Source organism: Heterodontus francisci, chromosome 31 (genome assembly GCF_036365525.1).
Source record: "Heterodontus francisci isolate sHetFra1 chromosome 31, sHetFra1.hap1, whole genome shotgun sequence".
Lineage (NCBI taxonomy): Eukaryota > Metazoa > Chordata > Chondrichthyes > Heterodontiformes > Heterodontidae > Heterodontus > Heterodontus francisci.
In genome coordinates, this window is record NC_090401.1 from 20627758 (window position 1) to 20643174 (window position 15417).

General features: G+C 47.4%; 1 protein-coding gene across 3 annotated transcripts in view; it reads left to right on the forward strand.

Moving 5' to 3' along the window:
- LOC137347086 (ephrin type-A receptor 7) overlaps nt 1-15417 on the forward strand; it is a 610086-nt gene that overhangs the window by 529947 nt on the left and 64722 nt on the right. For all 3 annotated transcript variants that reach the window (XM_068011156.1, XM_068011157.1, XM_068011155.1), the window contains one exon: nt 1495-1550. In XM_068011156.1, the coding sequence (XP_067867257.1) occupies nt 1495-1550 (56 nt within the window). The remainder of the gene's footprint in view (nt 1-1494; nt 1551-15417) is intronic.

Consider the following 15417-nt stretch of genomic DNA (forward strand, 5'->3'; position numbering starts at 1 on the left):
AGGGTTAAATTATGAGGGCAGGTTGTAGAGACTAGGTTTAAATCCCTTTGAGTCTAGCAAATTAAAGGATGATCGAATTGAGATGTTAAAGATAATTAAAGGATTCATCGGGTCGTTAAAGAGACACTGGCCAGGATTTTACAAATGCTCCCGATGTTGGGTTCTGTAGTGGGGGATGCCGAAAGATCGTTCCAGCAGTAGCCCGCCACGGAGCCCGACGCAGGGTAGCTGGGCCCGATCTTCCCGGTGGCGATGAGGCTCCGTGGTAGCTCCCCCCCCACCGCTGGGCAACAGGACCTGGATTAAAACATTCAAATTAGCATCATGCATACATTTAAATAAAATTGACTCCAATCTCTCCGTCGGTCTGTGATCGTCTGAGTGATGGCCTGCACTCATGTGCCTTCACTTTCCCATCTGGAGAAAACAGGTGCCATAGTGGGTGGGGGGGAGGTGTTTAATTTTTAGGGCAGGGGAAACGGGGTCAAATTTACATCATTAGTGTCGGGGATGGTGGGAAGGGTGACCTGTGCACTTTGTTCAGTTTGGGGGGGGGCGGGGGTGGAGGTGTGGGGTGTGCGAATGGTCAAGTGTGGAAGGTAAGTGCTTTGGCAGGGAGAGGGCAAATAATGAATTTTATTGTAATTGGGGGGTGGGAAAGGGGCTGCAGATTTTTAATCAGGGGGGGTGTAACTTTTAAAATTTAAATTAGCCAGCAGTGCTTTAAAAATGGCGCCAGCACCTGTGCACAGGCAGCTGATGCTGTTGCCGGCGTCAGAAAGCCCGCCTCCTCCATGTGACTGTTGGGGGAGGGCCCAACCGCCATATTATTGTAGGCCGCCGTGAGGAAGATCGCAGTGGCATGGCGGTGCAGGGGCCGCCGTCTTTTTCCTGCCCACTATTTCCTCTGGTGGAGGAATTGGTGATAAATAAGGGAGTCAAGTGTTATGGGGGGCAGACAGGAAAGTGGAGTTGAGGCCACCTTCAGATCAGCCTTGATCTTATCAAATGGTGGAGCAGGGTCGAGGGGCCAAATGGCCTTTTCCTGCTCCTAATTCGTATGTTCGTAGTTCAGAATGAAGGGGCACGATCTTAAAATTAGAGCTAGGCCATTCAGGGGTGATATCAAGATGCACCAATTCACACAAAAGGGCATTGGGAATCTGGAACTCTCTCCGTAAAAGCGGTTAAGGTTAGGTTAATTAAAAATTTTAAAACTGAGTGTGATAGATTTGTGTTCAGCAAGTATGTTGATGGTTACGGAATCAAAGCGAGTAAATAGAGTTAAGATACAGATCAGCCATGATCTAACTGAATGGTGGAACTGGCTAGAATGGCTGAATGGCCATCTCTTGTTGCTATTTTTTGAGTAAAAAGTGTGTGTCCACATGGCTGCAGGAAGCACTCATAGTTTTTTTGGATAATTTGCTTCTTAAGTTGGTTGTAGCTGGTTTAAATATACATGACGTGAACTTTGAATCCCATCTGTTTCAGGCATTGTGGGTACAGCAAGGCCAGTCAAGATGGAGACGAGGAGCTTTATTTCCACTGTAAGTACCATCCACAGATTAACAGAGAGGTGCAGGTTACATTTCACAATCTTGTACTACCATCGTATTGTTTGAATAATGCGCTTCCTGCAGTGGAACTGTTGGTATGATTGTGGATGCAGTTGCTCCGTCTGAAGTATGTTACCCTGGTGAGTTTGTAATAAAGCTCTCCAGAGACAGTAGAATTGACAATTTCATATCCACATTAGCCGTGCTTCCTGCACATGGAACACAGAGCAATCATACATCTAAAAGAGCTGGATGCCGTAGGCAAACCAAGCCATGAATTATTCTCTTCGGTCTTCTATACTCGATCACTGCAATCTTTAGATATTTGGATGTTGAATTTGCTGTGATTGAAAGTTTGCTTTCTTTTTTTAAATTAGTGAATTTGTAGTAATAAATCTGGAATTAGAAAAAACATATGTTTTTATCTTTGTGTAGCCTTGGTTATTTGACTGCAGTTGTGAAGAATGGAATGGTTGCGTGAGTCATTGCTGAAAACAAGTTCTGTTAGCTTTCTTTTCCCAATGCCTTCTCTCTCACTTGAACACATGCATTCTGATAAGATTGCAGAATTGGTGCAGTACGTATCAAACACATTGTGCACAGAAGTACATAAAAATTACAGCACAACCACAGGCCATTTATCTCAAATGGTCTGTACCGGTATTTATATTCCACATAACCTCCTGCCATCCCATTTCATCTAACCCTATCAGCCTATCCTTCTACTTGTTTCTCTGTCAGGCATTTGGCTAGTTTCCCCTTAAATATATCTTTGTTGTTCACCTCAACTACTGCTTTTGGTAGTTAGTTCTACATTCTAACCACTCTCTAGATGAAGAGGTTTCTCCTAAATTTCATATTGGATTTATTAGTGACTATCTTATATTTATGACCCTCTGTTTTGGTCCCCCAACAACTGGAAACATCATCTTTACGTCTACCTGATCAAATCCTTTCATAATCTTAAAGGCTTCTATAGATCAACCCTCAGCCTTCCCTTTTGTAGAGAAAAGAGTTCCAGCCTGTTCAATCTTTCCTGACAGGTATAAATAACGGACTGGATTTTACATTGCCGCCGCTGATTTACAGCGGGCCACAATTCGCGGAGCTGCCACAATATTCAGCATGGTGACTCATTTAAATATTCAGGGCAGACCACCCACCCTGATGACATGGAGGGGGCGGGGCGGTCTGTCCCCGGCAATGGCATCAGCCACGTTTGTGCAGGCGCTGACACCATTTTTAAAGGGCTTCGAGCCCTTCCATTTAATTAAATATTTAAAGAGAAATGTTTCAAAAAATTTTGAAAGCATTTAATTTGCCCCTCTCCCCCCGCCCCCCCAGTAACCGTGCAATGCATTATTTGCCCCCTCTCCCCCAAAACACTTCCCCTGTCCACCTGACCTCCCCCACCGCCAACTCCAAGGTTCATAAACTATAAACTTTACCCCTTCGCACCATCCCCTCCACCAATGAAATGACGCCACTCTCCCCCCACCACCCCCCCCCCCCACACTGAAAAACTTACCTGCTACCCCCTCCCCACCAGTGTCCTGCCTCAGATTCCCAGACGGGGATCAGAAGGCGCGCGAGTGTCAGCCACCTGCAGCAACATCGCACCGGAATGGACGGCGGGAGCGGGTAGGTAATTTATTCTTTCAATTACATGATTTTGTATATATAAATCTGGCTTCTGTCACCGAGTAGCAGGGAGTGGGGGTGGCCGCCATAAGGCTTTGCCGCCGCCGACAATATCGGGCCAGACCTTCCCGGCATCAAGGGCTGTGGTGGGTCTCTGCTGGAGGCATTTTCCGCCTCCCCCACCACTCCGGCCACGACCCCGATGTTGGGGTGGGGGTGGCTGTAAATCTTCCTTGTAATTCTTGATTTTGTACTTTCTCCAGTGGCTCTATATTTGTTTACAATATGGAGACCAGAACTGGGTACAGTTACTGAGATTATTGAGACTTCTAATCGATCGCCTGAGGTATCTCTCAAACCTCGTCACCTCCTCGTCAGGTTCCTAAGAAGAAATCCAGGGGAATTGATAGCTTATTAGCTTCTATCCTGATAGTCTAGGTAATGAAGTTTCAAAGAATCCAAGAAGGCCCAAAGAAGAAAACCAGACCACCCATCTAAATGCATATCTAAACCAATTGAGAATTGGAACGAAAAATCGCCAACTATTTTTAAAATTCTGACTGAAACAACGAAATCGCAAAGGGACAATTCTTATAAACACAGAATCACAGATGTCTACAGCAAGGGAGGAGACCATGGGCATCAGAAGCCCATCATGCTTGTGCATACACATTGCTGCTAAAACAATTCCAAACTAATCATGTTGCATAGCCCCATTCTCTCCCCATAACGCTGGAACCAGGAATAAAGGGGGTCGGAAATAAGAGAGTAAAGCTGAGTCACGGACAATAGATAACGATTGTTGTGAAAGAACAGACCATCTTTTTATTCTACGCCAAATACAGAAGCCAAGAGAGAAACTAGAAAGGAACACAACAGGCTTTAACTCTGCCTGCTTTAGGGACGTTTAAAAATAATTATTATTCATTCATTGGATGTGGGCTTTTCTGGCAAGGCCAGCACTTATTGCCCATCTCTATTTGCCCTTGAGAAGCTGGTGGTCTGCTGCCTTCTTGAACTGTAGTCCAAGTGGTGGGTACACTCACAGTTCTCTTAGGGAGTACTTCCAAATGTTTGACCCAGCCACAGTGAAGGAACAGTGATCTGGTTCCGAGTCAGGATGGTGTGTGACTTGGAGGGGGAACCTGCAAGGGGTGGTGTTCTCATGCGCCTGTCGCCCTTGTTCTTCTAGGTGGTAGAGGTTGTGGTTTTGGAAGGTGCTGCCGAAGGAGGCATGGTGAGTTGCTGCAATGCATATTTTAGATGGTGCACACTGCTGCCACTGTGCATTGGTGGTGGGAGAAGTGAATGTTTAAGATGATGGATGGAGTGCTGATCAGGCAGGCTGCTTTGTTCTGAATGATGTTCAGCTTGAGTGTTGTTGAAGCTGCACTCAGCCAGGAAAATGGAAAATATTCCATAATACTCCAGACTTATGCCTCGTTGATGGAGGACAGGTTCGGGAAGTCAGGAGGTGCAATACCACAGAATTCCAAACCTCTGACCTGCTGTTGTAGTCACAGTATTTATGTGGCAGGCCCCATTAAGTTTCTGGTCAATGGCGACCCCCAGGATGGTGATGGTGGTGGATTCAGTGATGGTAATGCTATTGAATGTCAAGGGGAGATGGTTAGGTTCTCTCTTGTTGGAGATGGTCATTACCTGGCACTTGTGTGGAGCGAATTTTACTTGCTACTTATCAGTCCAAATCTGAATGTTGTCCAGGTCAAGGGAAGGTCATTGATGATGCAGCTGAAGATGGCTGGGCCTAAGACCATGGGCATCAGGAACTCCTGCAGTGATGCCTTGGGGCTGAGATGATTGACCTCCAACAACTGTTTTCCTTTGTGCTAGGTATGACTCCAGCCAGTGGAGAGTTTTCCCACATTTTCTGTCGACTTCAATTTTGCTAGGGCTCCTTGATGCCACACGCAGTCAAATACTGCCTTGAAGTCAAGGGCAGTCACTCTTACTTCACCTTTGCAGTTCTGCTCCTTGATAGACTGATGGGGCAGTAATTGGGTGGATTGCATTGGTCCTATTTTTGTCGACAGGACATACCCGGGCAATTTTCCAAATTGTAGGATAAATTCCAGTGTTTTAACTGTGTAATGGAGCAGCTTGGCTCGGGGTACAGCTAATTCTGGAGCACAGGTTCAGCAGAGCATCCAGGATGTTTTTGGGACCTATAGCCTTTGCTGCATCCAGTGCGCTCAACCGTTTCTTGATATCACATGGAGTGAATCAAATTGGCTTAAGACTGGCATCTGTGATGCCGGAGAACGCAGGAGGAGGCCAAGGTGGGCCATCCACTTGGCACTTCTGGCTGAAGAAGGATGCAAACATTTCATCCTTGGCTTTTGCACTGACATATTGGGCTCCGACATCATTGAGGATTGGGATGTTTGTTAAATAAATGGATTATAGAGAAGTTAAGTCAGTGAGGCAACCTCCGATTCCACTGCCATCCCATAGGATATCATTTTAACCTCCTGATTTTAGCAGGAGCGCGAGTCATTCACCAGAAGGTGGCTGGGTCTGTTTTTAAATATGCAGGTCAGGCTCTGATGATGTCATCGGGACCCACCTGCAATTTTTAGCTGAGGCATGAGTGGGGATGCCTTTGTGGGTTCTTCACAAGGCAACATGGCAGCAAGTGCATGAGGGCCAGAAGAAGCCCAGAAAAGTAAGATAATTTAATTTTTGTTTGTGAGGCCAAATGATTAAGCATACTGCTTCAGGACCGACTAGGAATCTTGGGAGGTTTCCTGCTCTGGATGTCCATTCCATGCTGACCGCCAACACCTCCCCACTCCTGCCCCCCAACCCCAAACCATGGTGCCCTCCAAACTTTTCTCATTGCCTGAAATACTGCTGCTGCTTGGGAAGGAGACTGACAGCCAGCAGATTAGGCCCAGGAGTTAAATTTTCCCAGGCCTCTCGCTGTGGAGGGGCCAGATAGTTTGCTGCCTGCCTTGAATCCTGATGGCCCCTCCATTGAGCCTGTACTGTCTTGGCATGACTTTGACACCCCATCACCCCCGTGACCCCTTCCCATCAGAAACGAGATTGCAAAACGCAACATGTAGGCAATTTTGGATGTGATTACTGTACTTAGTGCATTGTTTCATTGAAAATGTACTGTGGTACCTCCCCATGACCTTGTTGTCACATTAACTCCACCATTGTACACCCTTCTTCTTCTTCTTTTTCTTCTTTGGCCTCCTTGTCTCGAGAGACAATGGGTAAGCGCCTGGAGGTGGTCAGTGGTTTGTGAAGCAGCGCCTGGAGTGGCTATAAAGGCCAATTCTAGAGTGACAGACTCTTCTACAGGTGCTGCAGATAAAATTTGTTTGTTGGGGCTGTTACACAGTTGGCTCTCTCCTTGCGCTTCTGTCCTTTTTCCTGCCAACTGCTAAGTCTCTTCGATTCGCCACACTTTAGCCCCGCCTTTATGGTTGCCCGCCAGCTCTGGCGATCGCTGGCAACTGACTCCCACGACTTGTGATCAATGTCACAGGACTTCATGTCGCGTTTGCAGACGTATTTAAAGCGGAGACATGGACGGCCGGTGGGTCTGGTACCAGTGACGAGCTCGCTGTACAATGTGTCCTTGGGTATCCTGCCATCTTCCATGCGGCTCACATGTAGGGTGGCTTAGTCGGGTGTATATGCTGGGGATGTTGGCCGCCTCGAGGACTTCTGTGTTGGAGATACGGTCCTGCCACCTGATGCCAAGGATTCTCTGGAGGCAGCGAAGATGGAATGAATTGAGACGTCGCTCTTGGCTGACGTATGTTGTCCAGGCCTCGCTGCCATAGAGCAAGGTACTGAGGACACAGGCTTGATACACTTGGACTTTTGTGTTCTGTGTCAGTGCGCCATTTTCCCACACTCTTGGCCAGTCTGGACATAGCAGAGGAAGCCTTTCCCATGCGCTTGTTTAATTCTGCATCGGGAGACAGGTTACTGGTGATAGTTGAGCCTAGGTAGGTGAACTCTTGAACCACTTCCAGAGTGTGGTCGCTGATATTGATGGTTGGGGCATTTCTGACATCCTGTCCCATGATGTTCGTTTTCTTGAGGCTGGTGGTTAGGCCAAATTCATTGCAGGCAGCCGTAAGCCTGTTGATGAGTCTCTGCAGGCACTCTTCAGTGTGAGATGTTAATGAAGCATCATCAGCAAAGAGGAGTTCCCTGATGAAAACTTTCCGTACTTTGGTCTTCGCTTTTAGACGGGCAAGGTTGAACAACCTGCCCCCTGATCTTGTGTGGAGGAAAATTCCTTCTTCTGAAGACTTGAACGCATGTGAGAGCAGCAGGGAGAAGAAGACCCCAAACAGTGTAGGTGCGAGAACACAGCCCTGTTTCGCGCCACTCAGGATTGGAAAGGGGTCTGATGAGGCGCCGCTATGCTGAATTGTGCCTTTCATATTGTCATGGAATGAGGTGATGATACTTAGTAGCTTTGGTGGGCATCCAATCTTTTCTAGTAGTCTGAAGAGACCACGTCTGCTGAAGAGGTCAAAGGCTTTGGTGAGATCAATGAAAGCAACGTAGAGAGGCATCTGTTGTTCGCGGCATTTCTCCTGTATCTGACGAAGGGAGAACAGCATGTCAATGGTGGATCTCTTTGTTCGAAAGCCACACTGTGCCTCAGGATAGACATACTCAGCCAGCTTCTGGAGCCTGTTTAAAGCAACACGAGCGAAGACTTTCCCCACTATGTTGAGCAGGGAGATTCCACGGTAGTTGTTGCAGTCACCGCGGTTACCCTTGTTCTTATTGTACACCCTATACTGATATAAAAGATGATTGTGCAACTGTGTGACAAAAATCTAATTGTCCAGTACTAGGACTTGCTTTGATCTGTGAAGAGCTTCCTAATGTTTCGGAAGTGTGCTGACATCAGCACTTCTGTTTGTTTTAATAAGACTAATTCTGTGGGGGATTTCAGCTGACAGGTTAATCTCTCTAACTCTGAGCACTTCCCAGTATAGTGTGCACCAAAGCTAAGAAATAATAATGAAGGAGAAACAGCTTTAGAAGTCACTTAATGTAATTGAAGTCTTTTGAAAGAGCTCCTATTTAGGGATCAAGAACTACAGTGTAGAGATTTCAGGGAAAGCATCCTTCTACAACAACAACCAATTTACATATATATATCACCTTTAAAGTACCAAAGCATCTTAAGATGTTTCACAGAGACGTAAGGAAAGATTGATGCTGAGTTAAAGGAGGAGATATTAGGGGTGACAAAATGTATGGTTTAAAATGGTAAGTTTTACGGAGGGTATTAAAAGGAGGAGAGGGTAGTGGAGGGATTTAAGGATGGAATTCCAGACCCTGGGTCCTGGGTGTGAATACCACAGGCGCCAATGGTAGCGAGCAGGCAAGGCGTGGGATGCGTAAGAGGCCAGAGAAAGTGGAACAGGAAGTTTGGAGGTTGAGAGGTTTTAGAACATGAATAATCTGTAAACTATGGATCTACTTCAGAAAAACACATCCAGTAAATGACTACAATTTCTTTGGGAAACTGCTGCCATCTATACCACAATTCATTTTCTGAAGGTTTATCACGTTCTGTCGCAGGACTGGATCATACACGAGACTCAGTTGTTATCTTGTGTCTGCATGGTAGTTACTTCACTTTCACCCTCCTGGTGGCGTAAAGAAAGGGCTGCAATCTGGCATCCAATTGCTGAGTGGCATTGAAATGGACTTATTACCAGCGTTCAGGGAAGGCCCAGCTCATAGTGATGGCTGAACAGTTAATTAGTTCCAAGGTCCAATTTTCCAGAAGCAAAATACTGTGGATGCTGTAAATCTGAAATAAGAGCAGAAAATGCTGGAAATGCTCAGCAGGTCTGGTAGCATCCATGGTGAGAGAACCAACGTTAACATTTCAGGTCGATGACCACCTTCAGAACAGGAAAAAGTTAGAGATGTAACAAGTAACCTGAAACTCTGTTTCTCTCGCCAAGATGCTGTCAGACCTGCTAAGTATTTCCAACATTTTCTATTTTTAATCCAATTTTCCAGTCTTCGTTTGGCCACTGCCAGTGGCACCTTGATTTTATTGTGGAGCCCTATGGATGCATGTATGCATATCTATATACTGTGACTTTAAAGCTTGTCCCAAGGGAGGTTACCCAGAATAATAAAAGATTTAAGAAACTACTCCTGCATATTTTTGCCCATTGTAATCCTTCCAATAAAATTAATTACTGTTGGACATTATGGCCTGAATTTTCGAATTGGCAGAGCAGGAAATGCAGGTCAGGACGGTTTCTGGGTCACAAACCCGCCCTCGGCACATGAAACTGAAATGGTGCACCATATTGACGGAGCGACCCCTTAATTGATATGGAGACAGGTGCGCCGTCTAACTCACGGCCATGCTGGCAGTAACGGAGAAGGCACTGTTCAAGTACGGACCTGATTTAAACAGCCCACTACAGCCATCACTGTGCCTGCCGTTTAATTCACTCTTCTGTCATCTCCAAGATGTACCAGGAGAGCCCTGGAATCCAGGGCGGGGCTGTCCCCCCGTTTCTCTGATGCAGACCTAAAGACTATGTTGGAGGCCACGAGGTAGAGGTTCTCTTTCCAGAGTGGGGCAGGAAGAGGACACCCACACGGATAGAACAAGCCTCGCAGGACATTGCTGCCGTTGTGAGCGGCAGAAATGTCACCTAGAGATCCTGGATCCAGTGCTGGAAATGAATCCGTGACCTCACACTCTCTGGCAAGATGAATGACACCCCCAGGACAGGTTCCTGGGTATACACTCTCCAGAAGAGGCACCTACCCGGGAGTCCCAGGGTGCATGCTGCCCCTGAACGTGGGAGACATGCATGGCCAAGACACTTAATGACCCCTCAGAATGGCATTAATAGGGATTGTACTTGAGCACATAGAAAGAGACATTTACTGAAAGTGTGGGAGGTTGAGTTAGGAGGTATACGCTTGTAATGTTTCACTTTGTAAATAAGTAGAAAGCGATGTAAAGATTGGCTCCAGTATCGTCCTTCACCAACTGGCTTTCTAGACTATAACACCGCATGGCCTGCGCTGTGCTCAGCCACCTCCTTGTGCAACCTCGGTGTTCTGCATCCTCCCCTCCGCCTCCACCTCCTCCTCCGATGAGCTATCTGGTTCCAGGGCCTCACCACCCTGAAGTGATAAATGAATCCAAGCCAAATGGTGATGTAAGAAGATCCTTTTCTTCATAGTCGGTTTATTCACAGAATGCAGGATTGCATATCTTTGCCTCCTGCTTTCTCCCCCCATGTCCCAGCAGGCTCTCTTTATATCCCCTCTAAGTCTTTAATTAAACAATGCCCTTCCCCTGTGTATCTTTATCAACATGATGGACTTACCATTAACATGAAGATCCACACCTCTCTGGAGGGCACAGCAGACCATCACAATGACAGAGACTCTTGAAGAATGTATTGAAAGGTGCCACCCAACTGGTCCAGGCACTGGAATCACATCTGGAGAAGCCCGAGGGTCTGTTCAATGTTGTCCTAGAGAGCAGGTGGTTCTGGTTGTATCGCCTCTGTGCCTCTGTCTGGGGCTCTTGTAGAGGGGTGAGTAGCCATCTCTTCAGAGATTTCCCTTTTTCCCTTAGGATTATCCACGTACTTTGGGGAGTGGAATGAAGATCTGAGGCAGCCTGGATTGCCAGAGGATGAAGAAGTCATGGCAACTGCCAGGAAAATTAGCACACGCATTGAGGAAGCTTTTGTGGTCACAGACCAGTTGAACATTGAGGGAGTGGATGCCCTTCCTGGTGATGAATTTCACTGGTCTGTTACTGCATGCCTTGATGGTCGCATGGGTGCAATTGATGATGCACTGCACCTGGGGGAATCCAGCAATGGTGGCAAAACCCAAATACCCTCTGTGCCTGCAAGGTCTTATCTGTCGTGAAGTGTGAAATGAATGTATTGTCCAGCTCTGGCATAAGTGACCTGCGAGATGCAGTGCTGTGTAGCTGTCAGTGAAATGCCACCAAGTTCCGCAGCTTGGAAGGAACCAGGCGCGAAGCAGTTCAAGGCCACAGTGACTTTAATGGCTACTGACATGGCGAGGGGTGCTGTGAGGTGCAACGTCTTTGGCAACAAGGGCACAGAGGTCTGTGACCATCTGCCTGGAGAGTCACAGTCTCTTGTGGTACTGGGTCTTGGCCATCTCCAGGTAATTCCTTCTTTGGCGGTAGACCTTAGGCTGAGGGTATGGACTCTGTGTCCTTCTTGCCCTTTGTTTCTTTCCTCTTCCCACCTGATGCACAGGGCTCTGCCCTTACTGCAGCGGGTGCTTCTCCTCATCGCTACTGGGCCGAAAATCTGAGAGTTGTGCCCCCGTTGCTAGCTGCTGCCTTGGTTGTGCTCAGCTGGTTGCCCAATTGTGTTCGGCAGCCTTGCCCTCTGCTCTTCTGCCCCCATGATGCCAGAAGGGTGACGACTCCCTGCACTGCCCAAGCACATGCTGTCCACTCTCCCTGGCACCTGCACAGTACCCAGGGCACTTGCTTGTCAATGGCCCAGACCCCCTCTGCATTGTTTAAATTTTATGGGTCCAAGGCAATTTCCTGGGGCGACCATGATTGACTCCCCACTCTGCACCCACCTCCCTTCCCCTGGTCAGTCCCAGACAGCGTGTGTAGCCCATGCACCCCTTAAGCTCCTTAATTGGCTTTAATTGGGGATCAGGGAGGATTGCAATCCCACTTTCTCCCCACCCTGGTGAACGTAGCTGGCACTGGTAGTTTTGAGCCCCATCCGTCTCCATTCCTGTTTCCTGCAGGGCCCATTGATTCAGCCCCATGTAGTGTTTTCTCACTGAACCTCAAAAGGAAAGAGTATCATCTTTCAGCAAAGAACCTGGGGGAAGTTTTTCTCTGTGCACAAGGCATTGTAAACATGTTTCTAAAGTATATGATTCTGTTGCACACAAAGCGCACATGTTTTGGATTCCTGTCACTGGTGCAGAGCCACATCTTTCCTGCAGTGTATCACAGGAATTTGGGCATGTACTATGCATGTACTTGGGAGTTTGGGATTTGGAAGGGGATCGGAGGGAGAATCCTATGTCCTACCCCTCCACAGAGCAGTGTTTGGATGCACTAAGATGCTGCACCACCACAGCCCTCCTGCTGTTCTATGATACTGAATGTGTACTTCAAATATTGAGTTCCCTTTCCTTCGGGGAAAAGGAGTCAAACCATCTGCATCTGAAGAGAACGCATATAGGGACAATTTTTGGGTTTGGATCCAGACTCTGCACAGCGCTCGCAGTAGTTGCCCTTTACCAATTGACATCTCAACGCCAGGCTTCCCAACCAATCATGGGGGGGTGGGGGAGATGTGATGCGTCCATTCTGTCAAAGGAAGGATTTCTAATTAAAGGGACAGCAGCATGTGTCAGAAAAGCTCAACAGCTGCAGTAACCACAGGAATGGAGAGGAGACCTGGGAAGGTCAAACTGGAGGTCCTGCTGAGGGTTCTGATGGACTGCAGTGAGCCGAGTTCTCTCAAGGGTGGGAAGAAGAGGCCAGCCTCTCCAACCAAGCAGGTGTGAATGGAAGTGACCAAGGAAGCCAATAGCAGAAGCACACTCCCTCCAACCTGGAGACAGTGCACCAAGAGGATCCAGGACCTCAGGAGGGCATGGAAGGTAAGGGGCATAATACTTTCAGGTGCCAAACACCACATTCTGGCTTTCCCAGCAGTCTCCTGCACAGCACATCTTAGGACAATACACGTTGTAGCTCTACTCATTCCTCTGTCTCCAGATGTGGAAGGGAGGCACCTGAACAGCCAACACTCACACTCACCCTCAGCATATTGCCCTCTTGCACCCATGCCTCACAGTCACCCTCCACAAATGGTGTCCTTACTCCTCAACACATAAGCCATTACGAGCACTCACACCTCTCTGCTTTCTCTTCCTGCAGAAGAGAACACACAGTTTGGCGACAGGCTGAGACCCAAGGATGGGAGAGGGTTGGCTCTCCGGTGACAGGTACCATGATGGACATTGGCAATTCATGCCCACCTGATCCAGTAGGAGGGTGGTTTTGTTCCAGGAGGACTGCAGATGTCAGCAGTGACCTGCCGCGAGAACCTGAGCCTCCTGAAGCATTGGTGCTCAAACCAATAAAGCTAATCCTCTGCCTGTAGACCCTGTGTTGGGGGTCTCATTGCCTTCCAGCTGGAAGTCTGTGTGCATCCTATCTATCCTGTGGAGGGCCATGTGACTGAGGAGAAGGCAGCTGTTGTTGCTTCTGCTCTGCTGGAGCAGTTGGCGGTGGTGTAGCTGCTCTTGACCCTCAGCAGTGGTGGAAGGTGAAGCTACACAAGTTGCTCCCATGCCGTGCTGAAGGCTGGCAACAGGGAAGTGCCACTGCAAGTGAGTGAAATGCTGGACAGGTGAAGTGCCCTCCAAGAAGTTGTCAATCACCTGTTAAGCAATGAAAGTACTTTCTGAGAGAAGTGCTTTGAACAGCAGTCTCTCAATGGTTATGGCTAGAGCTCTTTGGTGTAACTGATCAAAGCCTTCACAACTTGTCAGTTTCACTGAAGAAGCTCTTCCAACTGTGCCCTCACCTCGGTGACCCTGGCGAGTTGCTGGCAGGTTGGGAAACAGGTTCCATGGGTGGGAAATACAGGGTTCAGGGCTAAAGTACCTCACTGCGGCACAGTGGTGCAGTGGTTAGCACCGCAGCCTCACAGCTCCAAGGACCCGGGTTCGATTCCGGGTACTGCCTGTGTGGAGTTTGCAAGTTCTCCCTGTGTCTGCGTGGGTTTTCGCCGGGTGCTCCGGTTTCCTCCCACAAGCCAAAAGACTTGCAGGTTGATAGGTAAATTGGCCATTATAAATTGTCACTAGTATAGGTAGGTAGGTGGTAGGGAAATATAGGGACAGGTGGGGATGTTTGGTAGGAATATGGGATTAGGGTAGGATTAGTATAAATGGGTGGTTGATGTTCGGCACAGACTCGGTGGGCCGAAGGGCCTGTTTCAGTGCTGTATCTCTAATAAAAAAAAAACAATTGGCTTCTGAACAACCTCAACAACTTCTTAATTACTTTCCCGACAGATCCAAGTGGTTCCCCGCTCACCTTCAAAAGTGGGGATCACACTGGGAACCTGACCCAATGTCAATTTCTGGGATTTTCCCACCCCACTCGCCCCTAAACCCACCTCTAACAGTCTGGGAGAATTCTGCCCTACATCTCAGTGCCCAAATGCATTGTACCTCTGCGCTGTAACAGCTATTCAATGACTAATTAATGAAATGTAATTACAAATAGCTAGAAATTTGAATCAGTAATGAAGCAGCTCTAAATTTATCCACTTCCTCAAACTGAGATGATGTTTAATGCAGAAAATCATTCATCCTGTTCCACTGAATTAGTATTTTTCTTCAGTAATTGGTGTTATTCGTGTTATTGCTGTTCTCATGAATGAGAGATTGTACTTTTCCAACATCGCATTACTTTTCAGCCTTTGTTCATGTAACAGACTGAAAAGATTTAGCAACAGGGCATACTAGATTCAGTAATGAGTAATGAGCCAGATTTAATGAATAATCTAGCAGTAAGGGAGCATTTATGTAACAGTGATCATAATCTGATCAAATTCAATGTTAGGTTTGAACAGAATAAATTTAACACAGTTGCTAAAGTATCAGATTTTGGTAAGGCGAACTTTAATGGCATGAGACAGATGTTATCCATGCCTTTGTTACCTCTCGACTTGACTATTCCAGTGGTTTCTTGGTCGGCCTCCCATCTTCCACCCTACATAAACTTGAGCTCATCCAAACTCTGCTGTCCCTGTCCTAACATGCATCACCCTGTTCACCCATCACCCCTGTGCTTGTTGACTTATATTGGCTCTTGGTCTGGCAACGGCTCAATTTTAAAGTTGTCATTTGTGTTTTCAAATCCCTCCCTGGCCTCACTCCTCCCTATCTCTGTAATCTCCCAGCCTTCCAGTCGCAAAAAGGCTCGTCACTCTTTGCTTCCCGGCACCAAGCCAATTTTGGATTCAAATTGCTGCTCTCGCTTAGATCCAAGGGTGTTTACTATTTTGACCAGCTGCCATGCAGGACCTTGTCAAAAGCCTTGCTAAAATCCATGTAGACCACATCCACTACACAACCCTCATCACCCTACTTGTCACCTGCCCAAAAAATTCAATCA